General features: G+C 37.4%; 1 protein-coding gene across 1 annotated transcript in view; it reads left to right on the top strand.

Annotated features, from left to right (window-relative positions):
- pkib (protein kinase (cAMP-dependent, catalytic) inhibitor beta) overlaps positions 1-13,903 on the top strand; it is a 32,375-nt gene extending 18,472 nt beyond the window's left edge. The window contains exons 2-3 of the mRNA XM_042505925.1: positions 8,345-8,496; positions 11,984-13,903. Of these exons, the coding sequence (XP_042361859.1) occupies positions 8,355-8,496; positions 11,984-12,066 (225 nt within the window). The 5' untranslated portion in view covers positions 8,345-8,354 and the 3' untranslated portion in view covers positions 12,067-13,903. The remainder of the gene's footprint in view (positions 1-8,344; positions 8,497-11,983) is intronic.
- The last annotated feature ends 2,383 nt before the right edge of the window (positions 13,904-16,286 follow it).

Genomic DNA, 16,286 nt, shown 5'->3' with positions numbered 1-16,286 from the left:
AAGAGTTGAGTGGCAGGGTGGATATAATTATATAATTGATCTGTTGATCCAGTTTCAATAAGTGGTAGAGAGGAGCAACAAACTTGTAGACTCACTACACTAACCTTGTAAGATTTACTTTCACTGCACCTGCCGTTCTGCTGCTCAGTCTGTGCCCAGAGTACACTCTGCACTCCAAGAGCATGGTGTGCAGAGTGTACTCTGCGTGGTGTCATGAATAATTGAACATTAGTATTACAATAATGCTCCTAATGAAGGGTCCAGCTCCAAAAATGTTTAAAGGGGCAGCAGACGTTTTAATTGTGGAGGGCCTTTAAAAAATAAATGCATGTGTAGGAAACCCTTGTTGGTGGATCTCTGGACCAAAAGGAGAGGCCATTTGTTTTTTGTGTCATTTCTGCTTTTTTTTTTTCCTCAAAAATGACCCGTTTTTTGCTGGTCAACCCCTTGAAAACTGAGCAAATTGGCTTTATTTCTTTCAAAAACAATGGAGGAAGGCAATGAGCAACTCACGAAGAAATTACTCAAAAATGAGTAAGAAATTATTAAAAGGAACAAAAAAAAAAAAGATGTCTAGCGATAACTAACTACAAAAAAGGGAAAATGAAATATGAAAATAAATGAGGAATTTACTGGATGAGTAATAATAATAATTTTGTGTAAAAAAACGAATATATAGTTATGATAATAATAATATTTTTTTTTTTGGATAATTCCCCTAGCTTTTTTAAAAAACATTCTTAATCTACTATTTTTGTGCAGTTTGCAGAGCATTTATTTCCAAGCTGCTCATTGCCTTTTTTACCCATTAATTGAAATAAATAAAACCAATTTGCTCTGGTGTTAAAAGTTTAAATACCTGTGACAGATGTCTGAAGGCAGCACAAAAAAAAGGGTTGTATATTTACATGTATATACATTGAAACTGACATTCCTAATCCTGCCGTGTGGAATGAAAGGTCACCAGTCATGTTCTACGAAATGTGTAGCATCAGTGAAATAGTTACCTGGCAGGAGCTTGAACAGAGACTGATTTCAACATTTTCTACACACAAACAGAAGAGAGAATATGTGATTTATGTCTGTTGGTTGCCTGGGTGCAGTCTATGGAGCTCTCAGCATCTCTCTCTGTTTCTTGCTCTGTCCGTGGTGCTGAAAGCTTCCATTCACTGTCTGAGAAAATGTCTGTTGAGACGAGCTTTCTCTCTGAGGGTCCTTGGACTTGTATTTCCATTTAAAAAAAAAAAAAAACAGACTCTCTCTCACAAAGCCAGCAAGGTCTATTGAGAATAGAGCTGCTCTCAGCACCGTTGAGAGCAAAGCTAGGTTTGACAGAGACAATACCCTGTGCTGTTGTGGCGAAAATTACCTTTCAACGTTAAATGTAATGTGAGGTGAGATACAACAGCCCTGCTCTGTTAAACACACAGAGGAAGGCATGAGTGAATGGGCTTTTTTTTCATTTGCACATGTCAAAGTGACAAGTTTTGAAAGGATAGGTTTTTGCTCCGTGATTATTTACACACAGTGGTCCTGTGATAAGGAGGATTTTTTAACTAAATACTATGTAATTTGTTTGTTTTTTAGAAACAGCCCCAATATGATCATTTGATTGAAGAGCTGTTTGCAGTTTTAAATAAGAAAAGACAGCCTTTTTGTCCTCAGCATCTTTCTGTAAACAGCCATTGCCCTCTGACAGCTCTTCAATCAAAAGGCTTCCATGACTTGTTGCGTAACATACCTGCGGCTTGTTCCTGTGTCTGACTGTGCCGGCACTGATATCACAGTATCTAGGTCAGTTTCCCTGACAAGATAATCCTATCTAAACTGTTGTTGGATTATCAGCTAAAATAAACCTGTTCTGATGACGGGTCACTGCCTGTTCAATGTGTAATCCAACAGATTAATGAAAGTTACCAAACAGATGTTATAATTAGGACTGCAGCAGTGGCAGAGGCTGTCATCGACACTAATGGTTAAGCTGTTGAAAGGCAATGCTTTGTACTCAATTTTTATGTTTACCCATAATATTACAAAGAGGGAAAACATCAAAGCTACATTTAACCCTTTGAAACCTTGAGCAACATCACTTTTCTTGTGCTGCCTTTAGACTTCTTTCACAAATATTTAAACTTTTGAGCCCTGATCACACTGGTGCAATTTCATTCAAGAACTTAAAAAAAAAAAAGCCAAAGAGCAACTTGGTAAGAAAATTTCCACAATTTGCAAGAAATTAGTGACGTTATATTTGTATTTACTATTCTATAATGGGAAAAATAAAAAAGCTAGAGGAAAACTGTATTTATTATAAATAAACAGAAAAAAAATTAATAATTTTAAGCACTTTTTCCTTCTTGTTGTTGTTTTTATTTACTTTTTTTGCTTATTAGTTTTTTTTTTTAGTTTAGTTTAGCACTAGTTTTCAGGTAATTTCCTTGTTCACTTTATTCATTTCTTGCTAATTTTGGGGTAATTTCTTCTGTCTTTGCTCATTGTCTTTTTCACATATTTTTTGAAACAAATCAAGCCAGTTTGCTCTGGTTTCAAGGGTTAAATCATCATTGGGTGCTGAAATAGAGCTAACAGTATTTATTAGTTGGGCAAACAGCTTCCTGAGATCCACCGAGGCATCCAAATTGTGTAGACTAAAACCCCTGCAGCTGCCAAAGAAAATCCTCCCACATCACTCTGGAAAGCTGTCGCATCAGCTGTGGGCGATTGCGGCCAGTATTTTACCAGTATCAAACGGAAGGTCAATATAGACGTGACATTACGGCAAGTCACTCTGTCAGCCAAAGTCTTAATTACCCAGATCAACAAATAAATCCTAGCTTCTCAGTGACACTCAGTCATTCAGCTTGACAAGCCTGTCAGATAGATTGAAACAGGAAGGAGAGAGGAGATGTGTGAAGTGTCCCTCCTGCTGCATGGCCCTGATTACACTCCTATTGTTGTCAGTTTAACTGTGGCCTTTGAACCCGGGACAAAGAGAGGCGTTGACACGTGAGAAAGGAAAACTGGAACAGTATTCTAGTTTCCTGGGACGCCTACAGTAAGATCCAACTGAAAGGTCAAGTTTAGTTCTGCAGCTACAAAATGGTTCACTGGAGAGGACTTCAATTCAAAGAGCTGAAATTAGAGTCAGTTTACTTGGTATTTTGAACTTCACGTGGGGAGTAAAACATGGTAATAACGTGGGAAAAAAAATATAGGCTATATTCGATCTGTTTCAATATATAGACTGTGCTTCAATCTCCCAGGCTAGGTCATTTTTGCGCATAGTGTCGACACAATACTGGATTTTCTAACTTCAATAGACTGAATCAGGGTGACCAGGTGATCAGGCTAACACATTTTATTTTAATGATCACTGGTAAAAGTGATTAATTAAAAAGTGCGAAGAAAGTGTCAGCACGGGAGGAACTTTTACTTTGTAAAATCTCAGGAAGCTAATGTTATTAATTATTTTTAATTTAAATTTTCACTTTATAAACCTAAGTTGCAGGGAATCAGTTTTGATCACACATTTTCTAAAGGCATTTAAAGTTTTGTATTGGAGTTTGTTATTTTCCAGATTCTAAATACTGACAGAAAGATTTTCATTTTTATTTAAAATGCATATCGGTTCCAAAAAGTTCTTATTAACTTCTAATAATAGGTATCAGTATCGGCCCTGAAAAAACAACATAGGTCTGCCCCTAACTTCAATGTAAACAGTTCTGTTGTCATTTGCAGCTGTAACTGTAATGTTTAAAGATATAGTTCAACACGGTGGTCTGATCGATTTCTGCTGTGCTTATTTTATGCTCTGTGTTGCTCTGTCAGGGGCTTTAATAAACAAAATATATCTGCATGGAAGCAGCGCAATGTATTGTACTCAACTGTACTGCAAAACGTATTTTAAAAGCAACCTAAAAACTCAGTGTGAGTTTAAGTGTAGGCTATATTTGGAACATTTTCTCAGCTGTACCTTTGCACTAAGTGAAAGAGGCAGCACAACTCCCATGTTCTGTGAAGTAAAATTACCCTTTTTGTCAATGGAGTCTGGTGGCTTTGAGTTAATAGCAATTTCCCATTAGAAAGAGCCAAGTGATGTCAAGGTAAAACGGTTAAAATATCCCATATATAGCAAACATTTAAACCAATGGAGATTTTTTAGGAGGGTCTTTTTGTATGTGGTTTACAAATTATGATGATTTGGGCTTTTTCCACCTGGAAGTCATTGTAGACAAACATTGTGACTCAGTTTAGACAATACCGTGAAAAATCTCAGTATCTGATACCATTATCGATACAAGGTGGAAAAATATACAAGTTAAAATTTTATTAGAAGATACGTAAATACAACAAGGCTTTAACATGTCAACTTTTATTTGTTAGTAGCAGAAACCAGCAGAATGACTGTAGTAAACATTAACAATAAGAAAAAACGAGAAAGCGCTGTTTCTGTATAGATATCATACTACCAAAAAATGAGTATTGAAACCATTTCAGATATTCAGAATTAATAACTTAATATTTTTGAAAACATGATTTGCTTTTGCAAACACGAAGTAAACTTTTCATCAAGAAGTAATACTGCATTTTCAATTTAACGACAGATGGAAAATCATGGATGAAACTTTGCTGATGCTGTAAAATGCCACTGCCTTACAGCAGTATCAGTTTGTCATTGAAGTGAGGCAGCAGAGTTATTGAACGTAGCAATATCGATTCCACAACACTGTTCAGGATATCATTGGATGCGTTCAGAATGACTTCAATACAAAGCATGTATTGGTTCCAGTTTGTTCAAACTATTATTGTAATGGTTTTACATTTTCACAGTACAATAACCTTGTCATGGAATATCACGGTTTCACAGTATTACACTGTTCTTATTATTATTGTTATCATTATTATTATTATTATTAGTAGTAGTAGTAGTAGTAGTAGTAGGAGTAGGAGGAGGAGGATTATTAGTTATAATGATCCTTACAGGAATAAACACGGAACTTGAAACCTTAAAACCATTTTGAAATTGAATTATGTGTACAGTCGAGGAGGAAAAGAAATGCAAGTGTTAAGGTGATTATCTGGTCTCTGGTTGTTTTTTGTTCAATACTTTCTATAAGTAAATGTGCACAATATGATTACTGTCAATTGTCATTCATGGTATACATTGAAACCTGTATATCGCTGCAACCTTAGTTAAAACTTGATTGTTTTTTAATATGTGGTTATTTTATAGGATGACTTATAAGCAGTTGTTTTTCACACAGTACATTTAAATTGTCTTCTTTTATGCCAACAAAATAATAAACTAACGAAGGCTTTGGCTGTACTCCCCCAGACCTCAGCGTTTAAATACTGGCTGTGGTCCTGTTCAGAATGTTGTAACGGAGTTCGACAGGGCATAACATTAAATGTGTAACAGCATTTGACATCAATAAATCATGAAAGCATAAATTATTACTATATGTTTATCTTGTACAGTAAAGCCAAGGGTGCTGTGATGGGAGGGCAGACATGTGGCTATAAACACTAACATTATTTCTCCTGTTAAATAAAGGCTATCAATCATTTACAGTAATCCTAGGTAGTTGTAGAGGACTATATATTGAAGAGGCAAAAGCTGCAGTTTCATTGTGCTTACATTCTGTTCATTTCTCCCTCTGCATGTAGTGTCACAGGCTTAATGGTCGACATGCGATTATGTCAAAGTGTTGGGGGAAATATGTTTATGCTCGTGGAATTATTGTCAAAAATAGGCCACAATTCACTCCTGTGGCTTAAAAGAGCTCAATGGCTAAGCTACAATAGTGCTTAAGGCTAACAGATGGCCAACCTGTGGCCCTTTTTCTGGAGATCTAGATTGTGCGTGCGTGTGTGCGTGTGTGTGTGTGTGTGTGTGTTTTCTCAAGTATGTGTGTGTGTGTGTGTGTGTGACAATATAGCTGCAAGTGCACATTAACTCACATGTCATTCCTTTGTTGAAGGAGCAGGATGGGAAATGGGATTTTGCTCCACAGAATAGTATGGCTATTTAAAGCGAGGCAACACAACATAAGGGGGAGACTGGGAAGAGAGAGTGAGATAGGGAGAGAATGGATTTGAGTCATATGTTTACCTGCCAGTGCTGCTTTTTCTATATTGTTGCCATAGCAACAGCGGCTCGCTGTATTTGTGTGTGCACTTGCTGTGCTGTGCTTGTGTGTGTGTGTGTGTGTGTGTGACGAGGGATGTAATTCAGCCTGTCACCAGCGTAGCCTAGAGCTGACTCCCCAGCTGCTGGTTGCCATGAGACCAGACAGACACATCCTCCGCTTCAGTAATAAATCTTTTCTGTTGATTCTCAAATCACTAAACAGAGGAGGTACATTTTGTTTTCTGAGATATGCCCAGATAAATGGCCACTGCTATGTTCTGTGTCACTCAAAATCTAACATATCAGTCTAAAGCAATGTCATGAAAATGATCAGCAAACATCGTCTTGGGGAAAGATATTGGGATAACGAGATCATTAAAATGTACTTGGAGTAGGACTTATTGTACTATACAGCAGTTTTCCACATCCAGTACATACTAACAAGGCAAAAGCACAGGGACTAACTGGATGGTTGAAGAAATAAGACTCTAAATATCATATCATGTAAATCAATCTGTTATAAATCAGGCTAAAATGCGCATCAATATATGCACCATTACAACATGCTTTTTGTTGCTATTATTAGCCACACAATAAGTCTTTTTGCCAGCTCTAGCTACACTAATTAATCTTATGGACAAACCAAGCAAGCAAAGTAAAATTGTAACTAGTCAGCAAATGTTAATTAAAAACTCTGAATAGAAAATTTGATGGCTATACTGGTACTGGTTTATTTGGTTTTAGCTGGTCGAAGATGGTCTTAGATGGTCCTGACCCAGTTCTTGCTGGTCTTTGATGGTTTGGCATGCTGGTGTAACCAGCCTATCAAGCTGCGCACATTTATCTTTATGCAAAACATATGACAGAAGACTTAACTGATTTATGCCCTTTGCTTTCGTACAGCCCTCATGACATCATCCTCATGTTATTTCTCCATACTCAAGCACATTGATTTGGTTTCAGTTTTACAGGAACTCGAATGGATATCCAGCTAGAGTGACCATCACAAGCTGGTATGACCCAGTAAACAATCAAAAATGGTGCAAAAACATACCTTACCTAAAGCTCGTCAACCAGCTCAACCATCTGAAACTGGTCAAGCTGTTTAGTTTTTTTTCCAGCAGGGATGTTAAGTTGATGTCTCCTACCAGTTACTTAGCTTACACACATGGCTTTTCCGATGTATGCTAACAGGAGAAAAAAGCTGTTTATGGTTCTGAGTTAAATACTCCGAATCATGTATAATTAGTGCCAATGGAAGATATTTTAAATGCATATCCTCAATATTTAACAACATTAGTACAATTCTGTGTCTTTTGATATTAGCCAAATCCAGTGGACTTTTAAGCGTGAGCTAGCTAACTACCAAACCAAGCTAATGAAGAAGTAAAGGAGAATGTGAAGTGGCTTTCACGTTGTGTCTGGCTATCTTATGAGATACACCCTCTGTTACCTGTACCTGATACGGTGGTCAAGTCAATTCACACACCCGGAGATTGTTTTCCGACAATCAGTGGCAACTCAGGCAACTCATCGGTATCTTTGAAAAATTGAGAAAAAAACTGAGAAAAGTAAATAACGTTGAATGGAGTAGATGTTTTCTTCATTTTAGTTACTTTACTACACAAGGGTTTTCCTGTGGATAGCCATGCCCAGCAAACTAGTTTACAAGACTAGCTAGCTAACTAACCAAGCAAACAAAGCATTTGCGTACTGTATCTGGGCAGCTAATGTTAATTTAGCTAATGTCACAGATACTACTTTACTCTCCCATGCTTGGTAAAAGGGCCAAAAGAAGAATGTGGTAATAGGATAAGACACTGGACATTCATTTATATCACTGTATGATACATCAAATGCACATCCTTTATATTCATCAAATTACTTTTAAGCTAACTAACAAACCAAATGAACAAAGCAGCAGTGTAGCTGGACAATTAATAATTCAGCTAAAAATACAACTTTAATTTACATTGAAATTTTAAAAAATCCATTCATTATGTCTCCCTTGCATGTTAACACAAGAAGATATTAACTAAATTTATTGTGATTTATGCCTATATGTTAATAATAAAACACAAACATTGTGCTTTACTATAAATTTTCATATGGTAACAAACCAGGGTGCCTTTGAGTCCTTCCTTTTATTGAACTGCTAAGCTAATCAAAACTAAAAGCTAAAAGCTAAGCTCTTTTTTTTCTTGTTGCCAATGGCAGGGATCCTGAGATGACGGAAGTAGAGCCAGTGTTGGACTTTGCCTCCTCTGGGCGTTCGGGGAGGAGAAATGCCCTACCTGACATCCTGGGCTCGCCAGCAGGTGTAAACCCTGGCGACCTGCCTCTAAAGCTGGCTGAGCTGTCCCTAAAAGGTAAAGTACACAATGTTTTCTTTTTATTATACCAAGCACATGGCAAATTGAATGTGTAATCAACTTGTAAATAGAGCCATAACATAACATAACATAACATAACATAACATAACATAACATAACATAACATAACATAACCATATATGGATGATGTAGTTTAAGTCTTTTAGACAAAGAAAATATGCATGAAAACAGTGGGGGATGGCCTTATCAAATATGGTGACGCATCACTTCTTATTTAGTTTAACCCAGGCCTGACACTGCTCGCTACCCATGTAGTTAAACACACTCTGCTGTGACATTCAGTCCTCTGTGCCCGGCTCTGGTCCAAATATGGCCAGCACCAGGAAGAAGCATTCAGGCCATCTTTGGGCAAGGATTGCCACCTGAGAATCAGCTACAACAGGCCAACTCCATGCCATAATCGTCCTAAGTCGTTCATCACGACTCTGGCATGAGTGTAGCTGCCAGGCGTGCCAAATATAGACCACTGTTGGGCTGAGTATTTTTGACTGCATGGGCAGCAAGGACAAGCTGCTTAATCACATATAATGGCCCATTTATTCTTGAATTCTCCGAAACTTTAATATATGCTGGCTGTGCTCACTCTTTCTTATCTTACAAGCCTGTCTTTGGACACTCTCAAATGTTTCAGTGTCTTACTGTTTTGTTAAACAGTTTTATCAAACTGTTTTGGACTAAAGGACGAACTTAATAATATTTTGTGGCCCAAGGTCAAGGTCATTGTGACCTTGCATCCATCTCATCATTCTCATGAATGGGATGGCTCTGTTAACTAACTCTGTAAGTTATGACATTTTATATCCAGAAGGTCAAAGGTGAACTTCACTGTGACATCATGTTCTGCAAAAATATGTTTCTGGCCATTATTCAAGGCCTATAACTCTGAAACAGACACATCATTTGTGTTAAGCTATGTCTAAATGATCTCTTTATATAACTTTATATTGTCTTATGGTGTGTAGGGCTGGGGCGACGCGTCAACGTAATCGAAGTAATTGATTACGTAAATACATCAATTTACGTAAGGTGCATCGACATGTCGCACCGTTTTACACAGCACGAACCATGAGAGCGTGAGCAGCGCCGATCATGTTGTTTGTGTTTCGGCGCTCATGTTATCAAGTTAGAGCGTGCACACTACTCGCCTGAGCAGTGCTTGTCAGGCGCGTCTGAGCTGCGTGTCAGCTGCAGCACAGCTAGAGAAACAGTGACTCGTTTTTTTACGTGTGACGCTCGTGTTTGTTGACTCTTTACCACTTTATACTGCAGTTTAAAGTCTCTCTGATGAGGAAATACAAAGTTGTTTGTTTTACCTCAACGTCCTTGCTTCCTTTTCAAAACAAAACCTGTCTCTGTAGACAGAATGCAATCAGTTGCTGATATATGCATTTTATTTTGAAACATTTACAGGATGGGGTTGTCAGCTGTGCAGGTTCACTAATTTGTCATATTTCTCTGATTATGGGGGTTAACCCCCCAGTTAACTGCAGTGGCCCACAACATATACATCAGATGTTTTATTTATCTTTTTTGATTACTTAAGTACAGTACAAGAGGTTAATAGGAGCCGTGAACCCCTTATTTAAATGCATTTTATTGATATAATTGTATGTGTGAGGCAGAAACTATTCCGACGTCTGTTCGTATTAATATTTATTCCTGATGAGGTGCATGTTTTTGGCCGCTAGATGATGCTGTTTCAGGCTGTACTTGATATCTTTAACTGAATGTACCCTGTAGCTTTATATTTATCTACCCAATTGGGTTACATTATATACACAAGTTAAAGTAATGCATAATTTATTGATTCTGATCACATTTTCACGGTTTGATTTTCATCCCAGCCAGTTCTACAGTGGCCAAGAACATACGCACCTGAGGACATTGGAAACAACAAAACTTTTGCTGTACCGTTGAGCAGACCTACAGGAGACTTTAAGCCCTCACAGAAAGTTACACATTGATGAACGTTTTTTTGTTCATGTGTGCGCAAGAATAATTCAAATATCATTTTACTAACCATTATTTGGTCCTTATGATGTGTATGTCTCTTTTTGTCTTATCTGATGTCTTGTACCGGATGTATGCTGTCACTTTATAGGACCTTTTTTGTGACCTACAGGAATACTTTAACAATCTATTCTTCATAGTTTATCTATACTACACCCCAGTTATCTTAACTCCAGCATACACATTGTAAGGATTGTGAACTAAACTTCTTTTGTATTTTGATATATACTGTGTCTCAGTGGGAGTCTAAGAGAGAGAACATTCTTATGGCACTTTATATCGTGTTTTAGGCTGTATTTTGATATCTTGTATTATATATACTCTGTAGCCTGATACTAATTAATTTATTCACCCTATAGGGATACATTTTTTGTATGAACTAAGGCAGAGCGCGAATCCTCTACTTTAAAACTTTTATTATTGGTGGAGTGACATCCTGTTCAATCAGCAGTGACCAAGGACATGCACATCGGAGGTTTTTAATACGACGTTGCTTTTATATTTATTTATTTTATGGTGTATCTGGATGCGACGCCCATTTCTGAAAAGGCATTGATTTATTTGGTGTTGATGTTTTATTTTGTAAGCGTATTTCCTGCATATAAGGGATCGCTTCCGCTAAGTATTCACGACGATGATGAAGACTTTTGGTTGAAACACATACATTGTGTGGCTGCCACAAGCCTCAGAATTAAAGACATCTAAAAAGAACATTACTGTGTGCTGATGACCAGTTTTTTTTATATGAATCTGGACCATAGACTGTATATTAAGATGGATGACACACCCCCACTTACCTCTGCTACGCTTAAGTGAGGCTAAATTATCTGGAATACAGGCACTGCCATCTTGCACTGGTGATATCATTGAGAGCAGGTGTCTGTGCAGTAGTGATATCTCTGGATTGGGTTTCACAGCTGTCAATCATGGCAGAAAATCCCCTTTTTTTATTATTGAATAACTCATTAAAACCAAACTTAGAATAAAAACAAACACTTAAACAAACACCAGGGCACCAGCCTTCGGTGTCAGAAACTGTCTTTGAGAAAAAAATTTTTGGCGTGTACTTTGAGTTTTTAGTTTGGCCTATGTCTCATTCACTAACATGGAAGGGCTTTGTGACCTATACTGCAGTCAGACACCAGGGGGCGATTAAGAGTAAAAAGTTACACTTTGGAGGATCTGTCATGTCCATCTTTAGAAACGATCTAAGGTGAGGACAGTTTTGGATGTAAACTGTAATTGCAACTTGACGTAGAGTTTGAAAGTCTAGGTTACACAACCGGAGCCATAAAATTACTGAAAAGCAAAAAATGTCAACATTTAATGATGTGATAATCGTAAAGTTATTGGTATTGATTAACAATAACTTCGGTCAGTCTAATTCTTTCTTTTTGCCATTGAGTGCGACTGCAACATATCTGTAATTGTTTCTTCTTGGGATTGTGCACAGATGGTCCGGGAGGGGCCCAGTCACCCACGGCGGAAGGGCCTCCGGCGCCGCCGGAGAGCTCAGAGGGAAAAGAGGGATCGTAGGGACTTGTTTATTTACCTCCCCTGAGACCTGCAAAGATAACCTGAGAGGAACGAGTTAAGAGGGCGACCTGTGGGAGAAGCAGTGATTATCTGTGGAGAGTCAGTCTGTTTGAGAAGCAGCCGAGCCACGGAGGGAGAGTGACGAATCGACTCCCCAAAGACTGGAGCCAGGCACTCGGTACTATCTGAAAAGTGTCAGGCGTCACTTAGTCATGAACCAGTGAGAGTGTGTGTGTGTGTGTGTGTGTGTGTGTGTGTGTGTGTGTGTGTGTGTGTGTGTAAAGGTGAGTTATACACTCACCATGGACATTGAGAATCAAAAGGACCAAGACAGATTGTATACTGTACAGTACTATTTTTGTATGATTTATTTAAAGAAAAACAGGAAGTCATAACTGTAATACGTACCATTTCCTTGCATTTCCTGCTGGTTTTTGTTTTAAAGTGATATGTGTTATTTTACATTGGGGAAGTGAGAGGGACTTTGATAGCAGCCTGTAGTTGCTTTTTAATCCAACTGGATGCAAAATGACACGTGACGCGTGAAGAAAAGAGTAGATTTAAGAGAACTGGGAACTCTTTGTGTTGTCTTCTGCTTTTCCACTAAATGTATGTTTTCAAATCTGCGGCTGTTGCATAGTATCTACATTGTAAATGTACAGTTTTTACCCCTCATTGCAGACTGTTGTGATCCTTGCAACAACGACCAGGGATTTGATCTACTTTTTTAGGTGTCCATATAGTGCAAGGTGATATCGTGGAAGAACCGTCCATATCTTGAGACATTCCTTTAGAGAATAGTGTCCCACTGCCAGCAATGTACACACTGCTTCATTATAATACTGAGAAAATGTCCTTTTTTAATTTTGCTCAAGGCTGCTCTCAAAAGTCTCGTCACTTTCCAAACCTCTGAAAATGTGCCTAGTGGCAGTTCACAACCCAGAACGTGTGTTGTGTTCTTTCTGTGTGAAGTACTGTTATTGACTCTTTCGGGCTACTGATATTTCCTTGGTATTAATAGGAGGTATCGTAACACATCTTTACTGCTTGAACTGTAAACTGAAGACACTTTTGTAACATTCTGCAGAAAAGCGTCTGCAGATCCTACACTTTGTCAGGAAAAACCAATCAGTTTTGCGTCAACTTCAGCAGGGCTGCTGGGGTTCCTCGCACGTGCTTCATACAGCGACAGCAGCATATGTCTGCTGAATGGGCACTGGAACAAGCAACACTACCACCACAATGTGTTTCCAGTGCTGAAAACGGCAGCTCACTTGCCTTCTGCCTCTCCGCATGGAGAGAAGTCTGTTCACACTCATCAACACATAGGCAGAGCTGTGAATAGGATGCAAGACAGAGAGCAAGAAACAGCGAGAGTCCACATTTGTTAGCTATCCACTCACTGCAACTGTATATACTGTATTGTAGTATAATCCATGTGTGTCATACATGCTGACTGTATGATTACGACTTAATTCACATACTGTACCCACTAAAAAATGGTGTTTTGTAATTGTCTCTATATGACGACGTTTTGCCGGTGGCTGTGTCTTTATGTGGATGTGTTTCACAAATGCAACAAGGAAAGCCTGGTGTGCTGCTGCCCAGCCTCTGTTTCTGATGCTGCGCTTCTACTGATTCTGATGGAAAGTGTTCGCAGGTCTATGTAAACTGTAGGATCAACACTTTTTATAGGGGGTTGATGAGTCAGAGGTGTATTTTGTAGTGTCCTGATCTCTAAGTGGTGCATATATTTTACTTAGCTGGATTGAATCCCATGTGTTGATTCTATCTGGTGGTGAAAATTGCCATATTAAACCCACAAGCTTTACATATACAACTGTGTGTCAAACACTTTTATTTCAATTTTTGTAAAGACATGAATGTTTTCCCTCCCTGATCCCTGATTCTTCATCTAGATAACAGCATGTGACCATGGTCATAGAGTGCATGTTCAACATAGACCATATAAAATGATGGGCCTTGGATTTTGGACTACTGTTTTAGAGTTAAGCATTTTTACATAGTATGTAACACAGGTCATATGATAACAAGTCAAAAAAAGGCATTGTGTAGAATGTAATAAAAAGCATGGTATGGAATATTAGAAAAAAAATTGTATACTATGTTAAAAAAGTTAATATAGTATGTCATAGAACAATTAGAAAAGTATCTAATAAGTCATACTACAGTATGTCATGAAAAAGTTACAGTATAATATCTAAAGACAGTCATGGTATAGTATTACATAAAATCATATTTTAGTTTTTTATCAGGCTATACTCAATAAGATCTAAACTTGCTGTCCTATGACTTTTTAAAGCATTCTGCCTGATGACGTTTTTGACCATTTTTACCTGAGCTTTTGTATTGTTTTTTTCTCCATGCTGTACTTTGGCTCAAAACGCTAAAAATATTGACTTGTTGGACAGTTTATTCACCAGGCTATAATATAAACGACCTGAATAAGCTATCCAATGCCTTTTTAAAGCGTTCTGAGTGATGACTTTTTTCACAATTTTTCCCTGTGCTATATTATGGCTTTTTTCCCCATTCTGTATTTTGGCTCAAAATATTGACTTTTTGGACAGTTTATTCATCTGGCTATGATATAAACAAACTGAATAAGCTGTCCTATTACTTTTTAAAGCATTCTGAGTGAAGACTTTTTTCAACATTTTTCCCTGACCTATAGTATGGCTTTTTCCCCCATTTGGTACTTTGGCTCACATCGCTCAAAATATTGATTTTTTTTGGACCCTCTTTTCAGCAGGCTATACTATTAAAAGACCTCAACATGCTGTACTATGACTTATTTGAACATTTGCAACCATGACTTTTTTGACCATTTTCCCTGTGCTATAGTATGATTTTTTTTTTCCCAAAACTGTACTTTGGCTTAAAATGTTTAAAATATTGAATTTTTGGACCGTTTTTTCAGCAGACTATACTAAAAATGGCCTAAACATGCTGTACTATGACTTATTTTAATATTTGGAGACATGACTTTTTTGACCATTTTCCCTGTACTATAGTATGACTTTTTTTTGCAAAACTGTACTTCTGGCTTAAAACAGTCATAACATTGACTTTTTGGACTGTTTTTTTTAGCAGGATATAGTATAAACGGCCTCAACATGCTGTACTATGACTTATTTTAACATTTGGAGCCATGACTTTTTTGACCATTTTCCCTGTGCTATAGTATGACTGTTTTTGCAAAACTGTACTTTGGCTTAAAATGCTCAAAATATTGACTTTTAGGACTGTTTTTTCACTGGGTTATACTAGAAATGGCCTCAACATGCTGTACTATGACTTATTTTAACATTTGGAGCCATGACTTTTTTGACCATTTTCCCTGTGCTATAGTATGACTTTTTTTGCAAAACTGTACTTTGGCTTAAAATGCTCAAAATATTGACTTTTTGGTCAGTTTTTTCACTGGGTTATACTATAAACAGCCTCAACATGCTGTACTATGACTTATTTTAACATTTGGAGCCATGACTTTTTTGACCATTTTCCCTGTGCTATAGTATGACTTTTTTTGCAAAACTGTACTTTGGCTTAAAATGCTCAAAATATTGACTTTTTGGTCAGTTTTTTCACTGGGTTATACTATAAACGGCCTCAACATGCTGTACTATGACTTATTTTAACATTTGGAGCCATGACTTTTTTGACCATTTTCCCTGTGCTATAGTATGACTTTTTTTGCAAAACTGTACTTTGGCTTAAAATGCTCAAAATATTGACTTTTTGGTCAGTTTTTTCACTGGGTTATACTAGAAATGGCCTCAACATGCTGTACTATGACTTATTTTAACATTTGGAGCCATGACTTTTTTGACCATTTTCCCTGTGCTATAGTATGACTTTTTTTTGCAAAACTGTACTTTGGCTTAAAATGCTCAAAATATTTACTTTTTGGACAGTTTAATTATCAGGCCATAATATAAATGACCCCAATAAGCTATCCCATGACTTTTTAAAGCATTCTCAGTAATGACTTTTTGAGCATTTTTCCCTGTTCTATAGTTTGGCTTTTCCCCCATTCTGTACTTCGGACCAAATAGCTCAAAACATTGACTTTTTGTGCTGTTTATTCAGCTAGATATACTATAAACTGTTTTAACATGGAGTTTTAATACTTTTATCAATATTTATGCCTGTGCTATAGTGTGGCCCTTTTTTTTTCCATTTTGTAATTTTGCATA

The sequence above is a fragment of the Plectropomus leopardus genome, chromosome 18 (assembly GCF_008729295.1).
Source record: "Plectropomus leopardus isolate mb chromosome 18, YSFRI_Pleo_2.0, whole genome shotgun sequence".
In the NCBI taxonomy this organism is placed as follows: domain Eukaryota; kingdom Metazoa; phylum Chordata; class Actinopteri; order Perciformes; family Serranidae; genus Plectropomus; species Plectropomus leopardus.
Note: the sequence above shows the minus strand (reverse complement) of the source record. Positions and strands in the feature narration are given on the sequence as shown.